General features: G+C 43.0%; 1 protein-coding gene across 2 annotated transcripts in view; it reads left to right on the forward strand.

Moving 5' to 3' along the window:
* The window catches only part of LOC113406342 (probable ubiquitin carboxyl-terminal hydrolase FAF-X), a 183448-nt gene that overhangs the window by 62362 nt on the left and 104266 nt on the right, over window positions 1–16820 (forward strand). For both annotated transcript variants that reach the window (XM_026650666.1, XM_026650667.1), the window contains exons 14-17: window positions 2667–2754; window positions 12078–12420; window positions 14071–14166; window positions 15534–15745. In XM_026650666.1, the coding sequence (XP_026506451.1) occupies window positions 2667–2754; window positions 12078–12420; window positions 14071–14166; window positions 15534–15745 (739 nt within the window). The remainder of the gene's footprint in view (window positions 1–2666; window positions 2755–12077; window positions 12421–14070; window positions 14167–15533; window positions 15746–16820) is intronic.

Genomic DNA, 16820 nt, shown 5'->3' on the forward strand with positions numbered 1-16820 from the left:
TTGAATTTCAGACATGGAAAAGTGTAGAATTTATTCAGCATTTACTTCCTAAATGTAACATTTCACACACCTGTTCCCAGTGATAAATTTACTAGACGATAAAAATCACACTTTTGTATAGATTTTTTTTTTTAAATCTGCTGCTGTTACAAATAACATCTGGGATTACTATAATGGAATGGGAAAAATACAGTTTTCTTTCTTTAGTTTATTTTGTGTATTTGATAGTGCTCTTGTGTATATTCAGTTTCACCTGTTTGCATGGGTCTTTCACAAAGCAACAGGGTAGGGAAAGAATCCTTTTTTTTAAATAATGGAATGTGATTGTGAAACCAAAGAAATTGGCAGGGACAGGTATAGTACCTGAAATTCTTGACTAAAATGACTAGTTTTTAAATTGGTGTACCTTTTTTTTTCACACATTCATAGATGATGTCTTTTCAGACAGTTCCTTTCTCCCAGTTCTGAACCATTTGCAGTATGCGTTGACTATTGGATCTATAAATTTGTTTTTTTCTCCTAGAAGCAATAGGAAATGTATTTTGTATCTTTACAATTCAGTAGAACCCTGTTTATACGTCTCTTTGTTATCTGGCTCTCCGTATTAACCAAACAACCAGTGCACACAGGTCCAGAAGCAGGCAATCTCTCCTGTGGCAGCTAGGTGGTGCTGCAGCCTTGCACTTACCCATTCTCCGGGTTATCCGAATTTTTGATTATCTGATGTGGCTTCCGTCCCAGTTAGATTGGATAAACGGGGTTCTGCTGTATGTGAATTGCATAGAGAGACTGGCTAACATGACACAATTTCCCATTCTTGTCACATTTGTCAAAAGTAATCCATGTTATTTGTCAGATTTAGTCCAGTTATTTCTCTGGATTATAATGAAGTTATGCATTTGTGGCTAACACATGTTTAGTAGTAGCTTTTAGCTGCTCCATTCAAGGATTAGAGCCCCATTATGGTAGGCACTGTACAGAAGCATAGTAAAAAGACAGTCCTTTCATCAAAGAGCTCTGCTCGAAATGTAATCTAATTTTATGATGGCTATACAGGCCCACACAAACACACCCAGTTATCATTTACAAAGCTAGGGGGTTCTTACAAAACCTTATTTAAATAAAAATATTTCAATTTTTTTTTAAGTTAAATCTTCAACAGTACCATGAACCCAAACATTATGATGGAGAATATTTACTAGGAAGTGAAATGGGCTAGAAACAGGTGATACAGAAAAGTTAATACTATGAATATAATTAAAGTAGTATTATTGTCATCTATTGCTCTTTGGGGCAGGGACTGTGTATCTGAGGTTTTTACAGTGCCTAAAATGATAGTGCATTAATTCCTGATGGGGGCATTTATATTCTAGCACAATACAGTTAATAGCAACAATAGTATTAGAGTAGTGTCAGCAGGACCCACCAGAGATGGTGGCCCTGTTTGTTTAGTGACCGCAGAAACCCGTGGTAAGAGATTGTCATTGCTATAAAGATCTTACAGTCTATAAAGAAAAAAAACATACAAAGGGTTGGAGAAAGGGAGAATAATACTTTCTATTTTACACATGACAAACTGAGTCACAGAGATTAAGTGACTTGCCTGCGGTCACCGGAAATCTGTGGCAGAGCTGGCAATTGTATCCAAGTCTTCTAAGACCCAGGCTCGTGCTTTAACCACAAGTCCATCCTCCATTATTTTAACCATTTATACCTCTTATTTTTTTCCACTGCAGCTTGGATAACTTTATGAAAAGCAGCAAATAGTATCATAAATGGTGAAAAATAAATTTAGTTTTTCAAATTTTACTTTTAGTAATCTTAAGTGTTACTAACTGAGGAAGTGGTATTATTTTCTTTAAATTTATATATAGACAACTTCCTTTTAATTTTAAAGTGATATAATTCTGGAAAAAAATCTTGCCACAATGAAGGCTGGTTACAGTATTGTTAAAATTTCAACATTGCCCGGGTAACCTATCAACCATATATCCAGGGCCGGTGCTTCCACTAGGCAACCCTGGGCGGTCGCCTAGGGCGGCAGGATTTGGGGGGGGCGGCATTTTGCCGTCTTCGGCAGAAATTCGGCGGCGGGGGGTCCTTCCGCTCTGGGTCTTCAGCGGAAATTTGGCGGCAGGTCCTTCACTCGCTCTGGGACCCGCCGCTGAAGTGCCCTGAAGACGCGGAGCGGAAGGACCCCCGCCGCTGAATGCTCAGAGGAGGAGTGCTACCGCCTAGAGTGGCAAAAACCCTGGTGCCGCTCCTGCATATATCCAGTATACAGGATTTCTTCTCCGCTTACTTTGTTTTTCAAAGAAATAAGAGTTTGAAAGATGGAGAAATTCGGCTGTCTGAGTGAGCAGAATGCAGTATTCTTGAATATTTTAGTATTCTATTCATAATGAAAGACAAGCCTACACATCTACAAGCAAAAATACAGTTGGCGGATATAATCGTACGCCAAGCATCTTTGAAAGTGTCTGTCTTAATTTAATCTTTAATGATTGATTCTGAGCAGGTCTCTGAAGATTGTTTTATTACAGATTTATGAATCACTTTTGTTAAAATTGGTTTGGTTCGCTGCAGAGCAACAAGACTTAAGTATTCCTTAGAATCAGTGTCTGTTTTCTGTATGTATTGCTTAATAAAACTTCTTAAATTTGCAGAGCATGGAGAGTATGATCCACAAACTGTAAGACCAGGAAGTAGATACAGTCATGTGCAAGAAGTACAGGAGCGACTTAACTTCCTACGGTTAGTTTCGAGTAACTTAAGTCATTTTCTCTAGAAGGCGAACAAATTCGTAACTTAAACTTCTGAAATGGAAAGAAACAATTATGTTGAACTTTTTGTTTCTTTTGTACAGTTCCAGCTTATTATATGGCATTATCATTTAATTCCAGGTCACCAAGATATCAAAATAAAGTAAAATGCTGGAGTTCCTGAATTTGAAAGCAGACATAGTATATTAATACCCAAGAGAGTGTTAGGGGCTGTATACAATAAGACATAATCCTTCCCCCACAGAATTTACAATATAGGGCCTTGACTGTGCACTAAAATTTGTGCCGGCACACCGCAGTGCTTGTGCCAAGTCCCATTGACTTAAAGAGGCTCTTTGTGGGTGGTGCATATCAGGTTAGGATCATGGCTTAATAATTAGACATGTCACAACCACTGAAGGTAACAAACAGTGCAGCAATAAACTCTTGGTTACTTAGCCATTAGCATATACACATAAAATAAACCTTTTAAAATGATTGACTTACTGTGAGCAAAATGGAAAAAGTGAGTCTTCAGAAGGGATTTAAATAAAGAAAATATTTGTATTTTATAACAACCATCTCATAGTGCTTGAATAAAGTAAGAAGACAAAGGATTTAGGAAGAGAATGAAAAATTATTTGCCACAGAATGATACTACTTGAAACTTGTCAAGTTCTTAGTTTGGACATAACAGTATTCTTTCACAGTTTATCTCCCTCAGTATATTTATTTATTGTTATCCTTGTGGATGTATCATTCTTCCATTTGTCTGGTCCTAAATTTTTTTAAACTCATTCTTTAATGCAGATTCATATTACAACTTTGAATTTCACTCAGAACTGATTTTAAATTAAACTAAATAGTATTTCGAGTAATGGTTCCTATTGTATTCCACCGAGGGTGGGTTTACGCATGTGTGCCATGCGTCTGGAGCCAGAGAATTTGGAAGTACTAGTGTCCATTGGTCCACGCGTGAGCCTTTGCTTCACCTCATGGTTTCATCCAAGATTATAAAGGGCTGGACAGACCAATTGCGTCCCCAGTTCCTTCTCATCACTGCATTGTCTGAATCCAAGTTGGAGTTGCTAGTGTCCTCTCGTCTGACATACTTTAAAAAAAAAAAAAGTTTCAGAATTGTATATAGTTAGTTTGCGTCTACTGTTTTACTTTTTTTTTTAAACATAGTTTAGTTTTAGTAGGACTGGGAATTCAGGGGAATCTGTTGACTGGTCCCACCAGCTTCCACACGCTGGTACTGGATTATGCCAAAGATTTCAGGTTTCAAGATCTGCGCTTCTTGCCCGCATTCGTTTTCGGTCAGCAATTAGCCCCAATGCTGCCTCTACTGCTTGGGAGAAGCCCACATTTCATCCAGGTGCAATATCTGCTGGTCCTTCCCAAGCCATACCTGAGAAGGCCGGGCTCTCCGCCTCAAGAAGCACCTCATGGAAGTCGCCATGAGGCCTCAGTCGGACCCGGGTTAGGGTTATGGACCCTGTGCTGGGGCCTAGTTGGGAGGCAAGGAAGCATGTGTATAAGTATGGCAGTAAGTCTTCCTCCAAAACAAAGAAGGATGATACACCTCCCACAAGTTCCAGCCACAGAGAGGCTGCACGTTCCAGAGCATACAAGCACGACAAGAAATCGCATAGACTGGCAGACCCGCCGGTACCGAGACCCGCATGCACTCAATTTCAGTTATGGAATGGGTACCTTTAATGCTGGGGTGATGGGAGAAAGCACCAGAGCCACATGAGCAGGTTGCCCTAAGGGAACTGAGATCTCCATGCTTTCCTCTGCAAATCGCACCTAGGGAAGCCTGATCTCCTATGTAGGACTTGCCAAAGTCTGGTCATGCTTTCACTCACATTCTCCTGTGGTTTACACGCTTCTGCCGTCTCCAACAGTACCACCATTGGACCAGGATCTGAGTTCTCATCATTGGAGGATTCTGATGGAGTACAAGGGCCGCCAGTTCCTTACCGCCAATACGAGTATCTGAAAGGATCGCCAGTGGTGTGGCAGTACCCTCTTCTCCACCAACAAGGAAGTCGCTGGTCGCCCTCCCCATGGGGCCTTCTGCAACATATGCCGGATCCATCTTGCTGGCCCTATTGGGGATTCTGGCCCCAGTACCCACTCTGAGAATGCGCCTGTTTGGTGAGGGAGGCTTTGCCCATCCCTGCTTGTGACGCCCTTGACCAGGCACTCCAAATTGGTTATGGAGGACAAACCACTCGGTCGTGTTCCGCCGGATATAGTGTTTCCCATTGTCCTCTCCAGATGCTGCAGCAACTTCAGCCTCCCCCTTGCTTCCAGATGACTTTCAGCAATTCCAAGAGTTCTTGCGAACAGTGGAAGACAAGCATCATATTCCACGGGAGGAAGTACAAGACAAGCAGCACCAGCTCCTGAACATCCTTCATTTCTCACTACTGAGCAGGGTTGCTCTACTGATCAATGATGCCATTCTCCATCCAGCCTGAACAGTGTGGCAAACCCCGGCCACTTGCAGTCCTACCCCCGAAGGGGCAGACCAGGAGATACTACCAGCGAAGGGGTTGGAGTTTTTTTTATACCTCTACCCAATTCCCTCCAGGTACAAGCAGCAGTGGAATGGTCCAGGCAGCAACACCTGTGCTCTATCCCCAACAGATCAGGGTAAAATCTTAGACCTTCTGGGAAGCAAGGTCTTCTCTTCAGCAAGCCTCCAATTTTGTATTTCAAACTACCAGGCCTTGTTGGTCAAATATGACTTCCTTAACTATGGTAAATTGGAGGACATTATTGAAAAGCTTCCTCAGCAAGATGGAGCATGTTTCCAGTCTGTCCTGGAGTAGGACAAGCTGGTGGCTAGAACAGCACTACAGTCAGCCGTGGATGCTGTAGATCTCATCACACTCGATGGCCATGGACATAGTCATGCAGAGAGAATCATGGCTGCAGTCATCTGGTTTCCCCAGAGAGGTGCAGAATACCACTGAAGGCCTTCCTTTTGATGAATCACACCTGTTTAATCAGAAGACCTATGATTCCCTCCACTCCCTCAGGGGTGCCAGAGTCACACTTTGATCGCTGGGTATCTATCCACCTGCCCCAAGTGGAAATTCTGCCGCCTACACAGTGATTCAGGAACCCCCATTTCTTCCACCAGAGGCCAGATGAACCTCCTCGTAATTGCCAGAAGACCCTACGACCCCGCCCTCCAGGCCTACCTTCACAGTGTTCAAACTGCTCAGAAACAATATTTTTGCGTGCCACTGGAGAGCTGTCAACCACCATGCCTACTGGCATGCAACCAACCCACCCTTTTGGGGAGTCATCTAGCACTCTTACTACTAGCCTGGAGCTCAATAACAGCTGACAAGTTGGTCCTGGATGTCATCCACTATGGCTATACAGTCAAGTTCACCATGCTACCTCATCCACATCCCACACCCTGATCCCTTTCCAGGGACCACTCTCATGACAGGATCCTGGCACTGGAAGTAGACCCCTTACTGCAAAAAGGAGGGATAGAGCCCGTTCCTCCGAACTATCAGGGCACGGGGTTCTATTAGACGTGGGGCTTGTCTTCACTACCAGGGTAAGTTTACCTAAGTTACTCTACTCCAACTATGTGAACAACATAGATGGAGTCGACATAGCTTATGTCGACTTACCCCTGTGTCTTCATTGTGCTGCGTCAACAGGAGACTCTCTCCCGTCGACTTCCCTTACTCTTCTCGGAGAGGTGGAGTACCAGGGTTGACCCGAGAGCACTCTGCCATCGATTTAGCAGGTCTTCAGTAGACCCACTAAATTGACCCTGCTGCATTGATTGCAGCAGCGTCCATCTCCCTATAGTGAAGATCAGACCTTACTTTTTGGTACATAAGAAGAAGGGGAGGTGGAGGCCTATCCTGGATCTCCATAACTTCAACTGCTTTATCCACAAGCCCAAGTTTCGCCTTAGCAGCCATCATACCATCTCTAGGAAAAGGCAGGTGATTTATGGCTCTCAGTATGCAGGACGCCTATTTTCACATAGACATCCATCCAGCCCACAGAAGATTCCTGAGGTTCATGGTGGGCCTTTAGCATTTTCAGTACAGGGTCCTTCCTTTTGGACTCACCACTGCTCCCTGAGTCTTCATCAAAGTTTTCTGTCATAGCAGCCCACCTCCGATGCTCAGGAGTCCTTATTTTCCACTATCTTGATGATTGGCTGCTAGCAGCATGATACAGAGAATCTCAACTTCCATGTTGCTCTGACTCCTTTCGTCCCTGGAAGTCAGCATCAACATGGAAAAATCAACTCTGATTCCCACACAGTCCTTAGACTTCATAAGGGCCTCCATCAACTTGGTCACACCCTGATCTTACCTACCAAGGGGGACATTCCAGACTCTGCAGGAACTCGTTCTCTGGGTAGTCAACAGTTCGTCTGTCCCAGTCAGAACTTGCTTATCCCTTCTTGGCCACATGGCAGTCTGCACGTACATCACTACCTTCGCAGTCTACAGATGTGGCCTCAGAGAGTCTATTTACCTACACGACATGTTATGGACCGTATGCTCACAGTCTGTCTCTCTTCCTTCCGGTGGTGGACAGACCCACAGCAGGTCTCTACAGGGATCCCCTTTCTCCCATCCTCCCTGGACAGAACGATCATCAGACACATCCCTCACAGGATGGGGAGCACACATTGAAGAACACATGACGCAAGGGACGTGGAGACCTTGGGATACCAGGATGCACATCAACATTCTGGAACTCTGGGTGGTACGACAAGTCTGTCAAGCATTTCTATTTTACATTCACTCCCATCATGTACTTAACAGCAACACCATTGTTTATTACATCAACAAACAAGGGGGCACAAGGTTGACTGCTTTGTGCAGGGAAGTGGTCAATCTATGGGATTGGTGCATTGCCCACAAGATCCTGTTGTCGGCAGCCTATCTTCCAGGGACTCAGAATGTAATTGCAGACTCAGCTGAAGAGTCATTGCTGATCACAAGTGGGAGCTTCACAACTCCATAGTAAATGACCTCTTCAGCCAATGGGGGACTCCGACCAGACCCTTTTGCCTCCCACGTCAACAACAAATGCAGCACATACTGCTCAAAGGGGGGGTGTCGTTATCCACTCTCAAGGTGATGTTCTCATCCTCTGCTGGTCGGACCAGATCAACTACACCTTCCACTCCTCCCACAAGTCCTCCACAGGATCAGGCAGGAGATGGCCACTGTCATTCTGATCACCCCGTTCTGGCCATGGCGACTTTGGTTTCCCAATCTCCGCACGTTGGCCCGTCCTTTGCTTTCTCAGAACTGCTTACGCAACACAATAGGATCAGACATCCTGATACACAGATGCATCACCTCAGAACTTGGTATTTGGATAGGCAACTTCTCTAGAACAGGAGTGTTCATTGGGAGTTCGTCATCCTTTCGAGCAATAGGAAAGAGTCCACAAGATGATTTTATCGGGTCAAGAGGAAACGCTTCACCTCCTGTGCCCAGCAGAATGGGCTTTCCCTGGAGGAAGTGGACATTCCCCCTTCTTTTGGACTACCTGCTCTCCTTGAAGATGTCGGGACTCGGCCTCAATTTTCTCATGCAGGTTTCAGCGCCTTTCACCCTCCCGTGGAAGGACACTCCATATTTACACATCTGTTGACTCTCAGGTTTTGGAAAGGTCTCCTGAGGACTTTACCACCCATACAACCTGTCGCCTCCCAGTTGGACCTTAACCTCGTTCTAGCTGCATTAATGAAACTGCTCTTTGAGCCATTAGCATCATGCTCTGTCCCTCCTTTCCATGAAAGCGACCTTCCTATTGGCTATTAGTTTGGCGAGAAGGGTAGGTGAACTTGGAGCTATGATGGCAGACCCCCCCCCTTTCACCACATTTCATAAGGACAAAGTCTCCCTGTGCCTGCACCTCAAGTTTCTACCAAAGGTCGTATCCTGGTTTCATCTCAATCAACCCATGCACTTACCTGCTCTCTTTCCAAAGCCTTACACTTCAGTGAAAGAGCGGCACTGTCACTCCCTGTGTGTCCGCAGGGCCATGACAGTCTACCTGCAGAGGACAAGATCAATCAGGAAGTTCCCTAGACTCTTTATAGCAGGGGTCAGCAACCTATGGCACACGTGCCGATTTTAAATGGCACGCTGCTGCCTGCTGGGGTCCTGGCCGCCGGTCCCCGGGCTGGGCGGGGCTGGCGGCCGGGACCCCTGCAGGCAGCAGCATTCCATTAAAAATCCTGCCCGGCCCAGCCTGCTCTTCTCCACCCACCGCTCTCTCCTGCGGGGGCAGGGGGCAGAAGCTTGGTCCTGCCGGCTGCTGCTGCAGGGCAGCCTCCACTGGCAGCCAAGCTCCCTCCTCCCCTGCCTCTTCCCCCAGCGTGATGGGTTCCTGCACTTCGTCCTCTCCCTCCCTGCGGCCGAACAGCTGATGGCCCTGGAGAGGGAGGGGGAGAAGCAGGGTTGGAGCCGTAGCTGTGCTTGCTGCTCCGGAGAAGAAGCGGGGGCGGGGCCTTGGGGAAGGAGGGTGGAATCAGGGCATATCCCCTCCAGTCCCCTGCCGTGAGCTGCTCAGGGCAGGGGGCTGGGAGCATCCCCACGACTCCAGCCCACACCCCTAGCCCCCTACCCTGACTCCTGAACCCCCGCACACACCCTCTGTCCTGAGCCCTGCACCCCCCCCTCACACACCCAGGCCCCTGATCCCTGCACCCCCCACACATACCCAGCTCTCCCACACCCCACGCCCTGACTCTTGCACTCCCCACCTCCACCCTGAGCACCAAACGGAAGCTTCTGCACCCACCCCCCACATTCGCACCTGCACCCCTCACACCAAATGGGAGCTGCCCTGGTAAGCACTCCACATCCAAACCTCCTGCCCCAACCCTGAGCCTCCTCCCTCATTCTAGCTGCTGGCCAGGCCCTACACCCCAACCCCAACCCCCACCCTGCTCCTTCACCCCCAGCCCTGTGCTCAGTGCACTCCCACCCTCAGCTCATTGCAGAGAGAGAGGAAGAGAATGGGCTAAAACCAGGGAGAAGGTAGGTACCCACTCTATGTGGGCAGGGCTGGGACCCCAGACCGGCAGCGGGCTGAGCAGGGCCAGCAGCCGGGACCCTGCCTGGCAGGAGCTGGCGGACGGAACCCCAGACCAGCGGCGGGCTGAGCTGTTCAGCCCGCCGCCGGTCCTGCTCAGCCCGCTGCCGGTCTGGGGTTCTGACTGCCAGCCCCTTGCCAGCTGGTGTCCTGGCCGCAGGCCCCGCTCAGCCCGCTGCCGGCTTAGGTGAATGGAACCCCAGGCCAGCAGCAGGCTGAGCGGGCCGGCAGCGTAAGATCAGCATTTTAATTTAATTTTAAATGAAGCTTCTTAAACATTTTTGAAAACCTTGTTTACTTTACATTCGACAATAGTTTAGTTATATAATATATAGACTTATAGAGAGAGACCTTCTAAAAAACATTAAAATGTATTACTGGTACGCGAAACCTTAAATTAAAGTGAATAAATGAAGACTCGGCACACCACTTCTGAAAGGTTGCCGACCCCTGCTCTATAGCTATAGCTGAGAGGATTAAGGGGCCGACAACCTCCGCACACAGGATTTCCATGTGGGTGGGATTTCAGGGTGCATTACGTTCTATCAGTTGTCGGGACTGCCTCCACCCCTTGGGGCGAGAGCCCATTCCAGAAGAGCCAACGCGTTGACTATGGCCATCCTCCACAATGTGTTGCTTCCAGACATATATAGGGCAGCCATGTGGCGTTTGGTACATACCTTCACAGCACACTACACCTTGGTGCAGAACTACTCTGTAATGGATGTCTCATTCGGCGTGGCTGTCCTCTGTTCAACCATTCCATCCACTCTCCTCTGAATTAAGTACTGCTGGTTAATCACCCTCAGTGGAATATAACCAGGACCATCACTCGATGAAGAGGCGGTTACTTACCTGTAACTGGAGGTTCTTTGAGATGTGTGGTCCCTATTTGTATTCCACTTCTCACTCTCCTTCCCCGCTCTGCGGATCTATTTGATTGGTTGTGCAGAAGGAACTGGAGACACTGTTGGTCCACATTACCCTTTATTGCCTCAGACGAAACCATGAGGCAAAGCAAGGGGTGTGTGCAGACTAACAGACATGACTATTTTCAAATTCTCTGGCTCCATATACCCACCCTCATTGGAATACAGAAAGGGACCACTCATCCCAGAAAACCTCCAGTTACAGGTAAGTAATCTCTTATTAAATGGTTATTTTATCAAATAGTGGGGGCTAACTCCTGGCCACCAATCTTTAAACAATTATCATTGTCATATTCTAATAGTTACATTATATTTTTCTTGAAATTTGGCAATGATTTTATGTATATAATGGAATAATATTGCAAAGTTTTATAATTGCATGTCATAATATACTATAAACACAAGGTTTATGATTTGCATTAATGATTTTGTTACACTTTAGTCCTTTATTTCTTTCACATACAATCAGAGTATATTACAGAGTATATAACTGATTCTTGAAGAGTAAAATCTACTGTGTATTTTCTTGAAATGTTTTTACAAGAATTATTAGGGTTATCTTTCCCACAGATGTACTGTAAAGTTACAAACTTCTCCAAGACCTTTCTTGGAATTAAAGGAGGCATGAAGAGTAATTCTGTCTTGTTTTCTGAACTGTGAATGAAGTACTCTAGATTTCACTACAGATTTCAGAGAGGTTTATCAATTTATTGTAATATTAAAGTAAATTTAAAACTTCAAAAAGCCATTTCCCACTCTTTCACTTCCTACCTCCAATCTCATATTGATTACTCAATCTATTGTAATTTTTCATTTCACTGTGTTGCATCCTCAGAATTAAGAGGGCTAAGAATGTTAAATATTCCAGTAATATGGTCGCTTAAATGTAGTTTTGCTTAATATGGAAAGAAAACTTGAATTTTTATGTCATGCATCATTTGCATAGTAATGACCTTAGTTAAATGTATTTAGAGAGATAAAAGCATGTTCAGTATTTTATAGGTAATGCATATTTTTGTCTAATCTAGTTTCCTTACATAGTTAGAATTCTGGGGCCTGCTCCTGCAAACTTTTACTCTAATGAAGACAATGGGACTACTCATGTGAGTGAGGACTGGTCATGTGAGTAAAAGTTTTCAGAATCAGGCCTATAACATACGTTATACATACCTTATAATATGAAAATAAAAAAATACATATTTTGTTTACTGTAATTTGTCTCTAAAATTTTAAGATGTCAGTGTTACTAATTGTCTTTGTTTTGCTCAAGATTTTTATTGAAGGATGGTCAGCTGTGGCTCTGCGCCCCTCAGGCGAAGCAAATATGGAAGTGTTTAGCCGAAAATGCAGTCTATCTTTGTGATCGTGAAGCCTGTTTTAAGTGGTATTCCAAACTAATGGGCGATGAACCAGATTTAGACCCTGACATTAATAAGGACTTCTTTGAAAATAATGTACTTCAGTTGGATCCTTCCCTGTTAACAGAAAATGGAATGAAATGTTTTGAACGTTTCTTCAAAGCTGTGAACTGTCGAGAAGGGAAGCTAGTAGCAAAAAGACGAGCCTATATGATGGATGACTTGGAATTAATAGGATTGGACTACCTTTGGAGGGTAAGTACGGAAGGGGAAACATGCAAATAGCTTACTGCTACGTTTTTGTTAAAAACAAAAATGATTTAAGACTGTAACTGAATATGTGTAGACTTAAATTACAAAAACGTAAGTGTTTTTCAAACTAACTACATGAAAATTGGCTCTTCTGTACTCTTAATACTCTGAAGTTAATTATTTCCCAGGGCTGAACCTTGAACTCAGAATATGACAGAGAAAGAAAGAAAGGAATTAAAAAATTGTGTATTTGTAATGTCTGTGCATGTGAGATTAAGGTTTTGCTTGTACCATAAAACCAAACCAATTTGTTTAATTTTTAAAATATCTTTGATTTGCATTGTTCATTTACCTTATGCTCTCACTCACCAGTGATTTTACTTATGAAATCACCATTTCTCCTAATGGCCAGTAGCATCTGGGGGTTAGGGGAGAAGATTTATGTTTCCAGTTAACAGGAAATGGAACCGAATTTTATTTTGAGCAGCTGAGAAACTGGCTCATATAATTAGTTGCAGTATTGTGTAAGTAACAAACAGGTATTGCGCTCTCATCTCTGAACAAGGTGATCATTGTTTTAGTCCTTTTACTAAATATGGGGCTTATACTCACTACTGCAGATAGATGCAGTCTTTTGGATGAAAGATTAGACATCCCTTTTTGTCCAAAGTTGGTGGTTTCTAGGTGCCAGTTGATGATCCCTGATAGTTATTAAATAGAGGACACTGGCGTTATCCACTCCAACTTTCAGCATTCCATTTCTCAAATACCCTTGATGTCTAGTATATAATGGCTGCACTACAGCATTAGCATTAATGTTTCATTTTGTAAAGCACTTGAAGTACCTAGAGTGTAATCCAAACATTTGGGATATGCCCAGTGAAAAAGCGACAGGAGCGCTCTTCAGAGCTGTCAGTTGTGGGCAGTAACTTCCTTGGATCTGCCCTTCTGCCTGAAGCTACTATCTTTCTACTTAGTGGGACCAATTGATAGCTTTTCAGCTTCAATTCAGGCCAGTGGCTAGCAATAAGTTTTCAAATATTCAAATTAGCTTCAACACTCCTTTTTCTAGGTTCCGAAGTAAATTTTAAACCTCGTCTTAAACGGTGGCAAAGATTATCTTGAGTTGAGAGAGGTCTTTAATGGTATTAAATTGTTTAATTAAAAAATTGTTAACTTCTTCTCTTAATTGCCCAGAACTCCTAACTAACACAAACACAAAACTTGTAAGTACTGGTACATTTAGACCATTGGAAGGTTAAGATTTAATTGCAGCTAAATAAAAGTTTTTGTGGGCCTCAAACTTCATTGGTAATGGTGCAACAAGCATGCATAGTCTTTAGAACTAGTGGCACTAGAAACATAGCATGGAGATATTTAAAGAAAATTTTGTGTGTCATTCTGTCAGTTTACAAAGCATAATGAGTGTTTTGCAGACACTGGTGAATTCTTTTAAAGCAGTTAATTTGATTGAATCTTAATCTTGATTGGGTTCACATTAGACAGATAATTTACACTGATTGTACTTTATATACTCTAGTTTTTTGTTCTGATGAATGAAAATAGATATTTTATCCATGTTCATATGTAGTCCTGTTTTTTAAACTGGATACTAAAGAGTTAAAATGCATTAATACTTTTTGATTGCTTTAGGTTGTGATTCAGGGAAATGATGACATTGCCAGCAGAGCAATAGATCTGCTTAAAGAGATCTATACTAATCTTGGTCCAAGATTACAAGTTAATCAGGTAAAAAAATTTTTGTATGTAATGTAATATTGAATAAAGATTATTGTAAAATTTAACAACTGTGATATTTTGATAGCTTAAAGTTTTGAAAATATGGCAGTTTCCATCCATGGAACACCCTCTTGGAGAATGCGCTCTTGCCCATGTACAGATTTTAATATGTACAGCATGTTGGTGAACCTACTTTAGTTCCTTTTAGCCTTTTACAGAGATTTAGGGATCTACTAAGAGTGTTTAAAGATTAAAATTGCTGGCTTTTGAGAAATCACCAAAGTTTAATGCACTTGTTAGTTATGTCTGTTGTATTTCCATTAGCAAAACAGTGGCTCATGCCAAATACTTAGTTTTGCATTCTGCTGGGATTTGAGGTATGTGATATTTTGTCCAGTGTGTTCGCTGGCTGGGGCTAGGTCATGCCAACGGTGGCTAATACAACCCTTGAATTCATTTCATTTCTCACATAAGAAAGCATTGCAAAGCTCTCAGAAACGAGCAATCTGAACCAAACTCTGGAGAATCAAATCCTTTCTCTCAAGATTCCAACTTGCCTATTAGTATGTTTCATTAGAAAGTGAGAGAGACTTGCAAGTTTCTAGAAAGATCAGGGAAAGGAAAAACTATTGGTTTCTGAAATATCCTTTGTTGTTATCAAGATAGTACTAGTGGGCAGTGTTATTACCAGCTTGCTCATGCATATTGCAACCATGGAGCCAGGGAGGGCAGTGCAGTAGTGGAAAGCTTCTGTACCTTTCTTGAATTCAGTAGTTTTAAGTATAAGCATTTGAAAACATAATCCCAAAACTTTGAGGACTTTTGTGCCCTTCAGATCACCTCCAACAAGTTTCTTGTATCTAATGTTAGTTGTACTTCTTAACCCACAACCCCTTGCTACACTCCACTTTCCTTAGTTATTCCATTAAGGACACATTTTTTTAGTCCTCAAAACCAGCAGTCTGCAAAATACAGTCTAAAGATATAGGTACTACCTGACAGATGGATATATAAATATTCCATATTATAGTCTGTGGTGAGCAGCAACTAAAGGAGAGAGTAGTCCAATTTAGTATCCTACACAGAGCTGCATTTTGCTTGCATTGCAGCGATGAGGGGCAAGGTTTGTACTACACACACACAGGTTGTAGAGTTAGCACTGATATTTCAAAAAAAAAAACAAAAAAAAAGTATATTATATTAGATTCAGTTATCAACTGTAATGTTAGTGTGGAGAAAACCAAAGTTGTGAATAGTCTTGAGTAAAGATTTGGTTTTCACTTAAGATTTTATAGTACATTTGTTTGATTCTGCAGCTGAAAGGTGGCTATGTAATATTTTGTAATTGTCCCAATTTCTCTTGTATGTTACATTAGGTAGTGATCCATGAAGACTTCATTCAATCCTGCTTTGATCGTTTGAAGGCCTCCTATGATACACTGTGTGTTTTGGATGGAGATAAAGACAGTATTAATTGTGCAAGGCAAGAAGCAATACGAATGGTGCGAGTATTGACTGTTTTAAGGGAGTATATAAATGAATGTGACAGTGATTACCATGAAGAGAGAACAATTCTACCTATGTCAAGGTTTGTGAAGAACTCAGAACTACTATGATTCATCTTCATTAAAGTGATCTTAGCAGTAGAAAATGTTTTAGTTTCAAAATTAATTTAACTTCCTTTACCAGTGTATTAAAAAAAAATAAATCCTGTAGCAGTTATCCTAAGTGAATATTACAAACTGCTATTTAACAAATAACATTTAATTTCCTTCAAAAACACCTTTAAATTAATGCAATGCACTTATTAGGCATTCTAAATAACTAACTTTCACAATTCCTTTGTGAGGTAGATAGGCGTACACATACAGGAAGGAGCTAATTGGTTAACAGAACTAGAATTAAATTTGAATTTCTGGCACTTGGTCCTATAGTTGACATATAGTGTCCTTAAAGTATATATTTTTACTGTATTTCCTTTTATTTCAAAAATATTCAATTTTTGTATTGAAGAAAAAGGTATTCTTGTTATAAGTGCTGGCCCCTTTGTGTATTCCACACATGATACGTATGCACACCATATGCTTGAGTCCAGAGATTTTAATAAGCAGTGTCCATTGGCCTGCATATGCACAGTAGATCTCCTCATGCTCCCGAACGAGGGTATGAGAAGCAATGTGAGTTGATGCCCTCTCGCTTCTTACAGTCACATGGTGTGAGTCAGAATCCAGTGTCCTCTTGTTTCAGCCTTTCAGAAAACCTGTAAATAAGATTGTAAATAGTTCTTTAGCTTAGTTCAGTTAGTCTTAGTGTAGTTAGTATAGTTTGTTTCCCCGGACTGGGGACTATGCCCAGACTCCTGGGCTTCAAAAACTACGTCTCCTGCCCTAGACCCTTCTCCATCAGCGATGAACACCAATGCTACCTCTGCTGTCTGGGTGAGACCCTTATTTTGGCAGTATTTGTTGCTCATTTCCACCAAGAACTTGCAAAGGTTGTGAGCTTTGCCTGAGAAAACACTTAATGGAGAAGGCTATGAAGCCTCTCTCCTATCTGGGCCAGGAAGACACACACCCTATACATTGGCCTCACCAAACAAGCAGTGCCCGCCCTTCTGAGCAAGAGCAGAGCCATAGGTGTCTCCGCCCAAAGAGTCTTCCACG

Source organism: Terrapene carolina, unplaced genomic scaffold (genome assembly GCF_002925995.2).
Source record: "Terrapene carolina triunguis isolate 2854851 unplaced genomic scaffold, T_m_triunguis-2.0 Scaffold26, whole genome shotgun sequence".
Lineage (NCBI taxonomy): Eukaryota > Metazoa > Chordata > Testudines > Emydidae > Terrapene > Terrapene triunguis.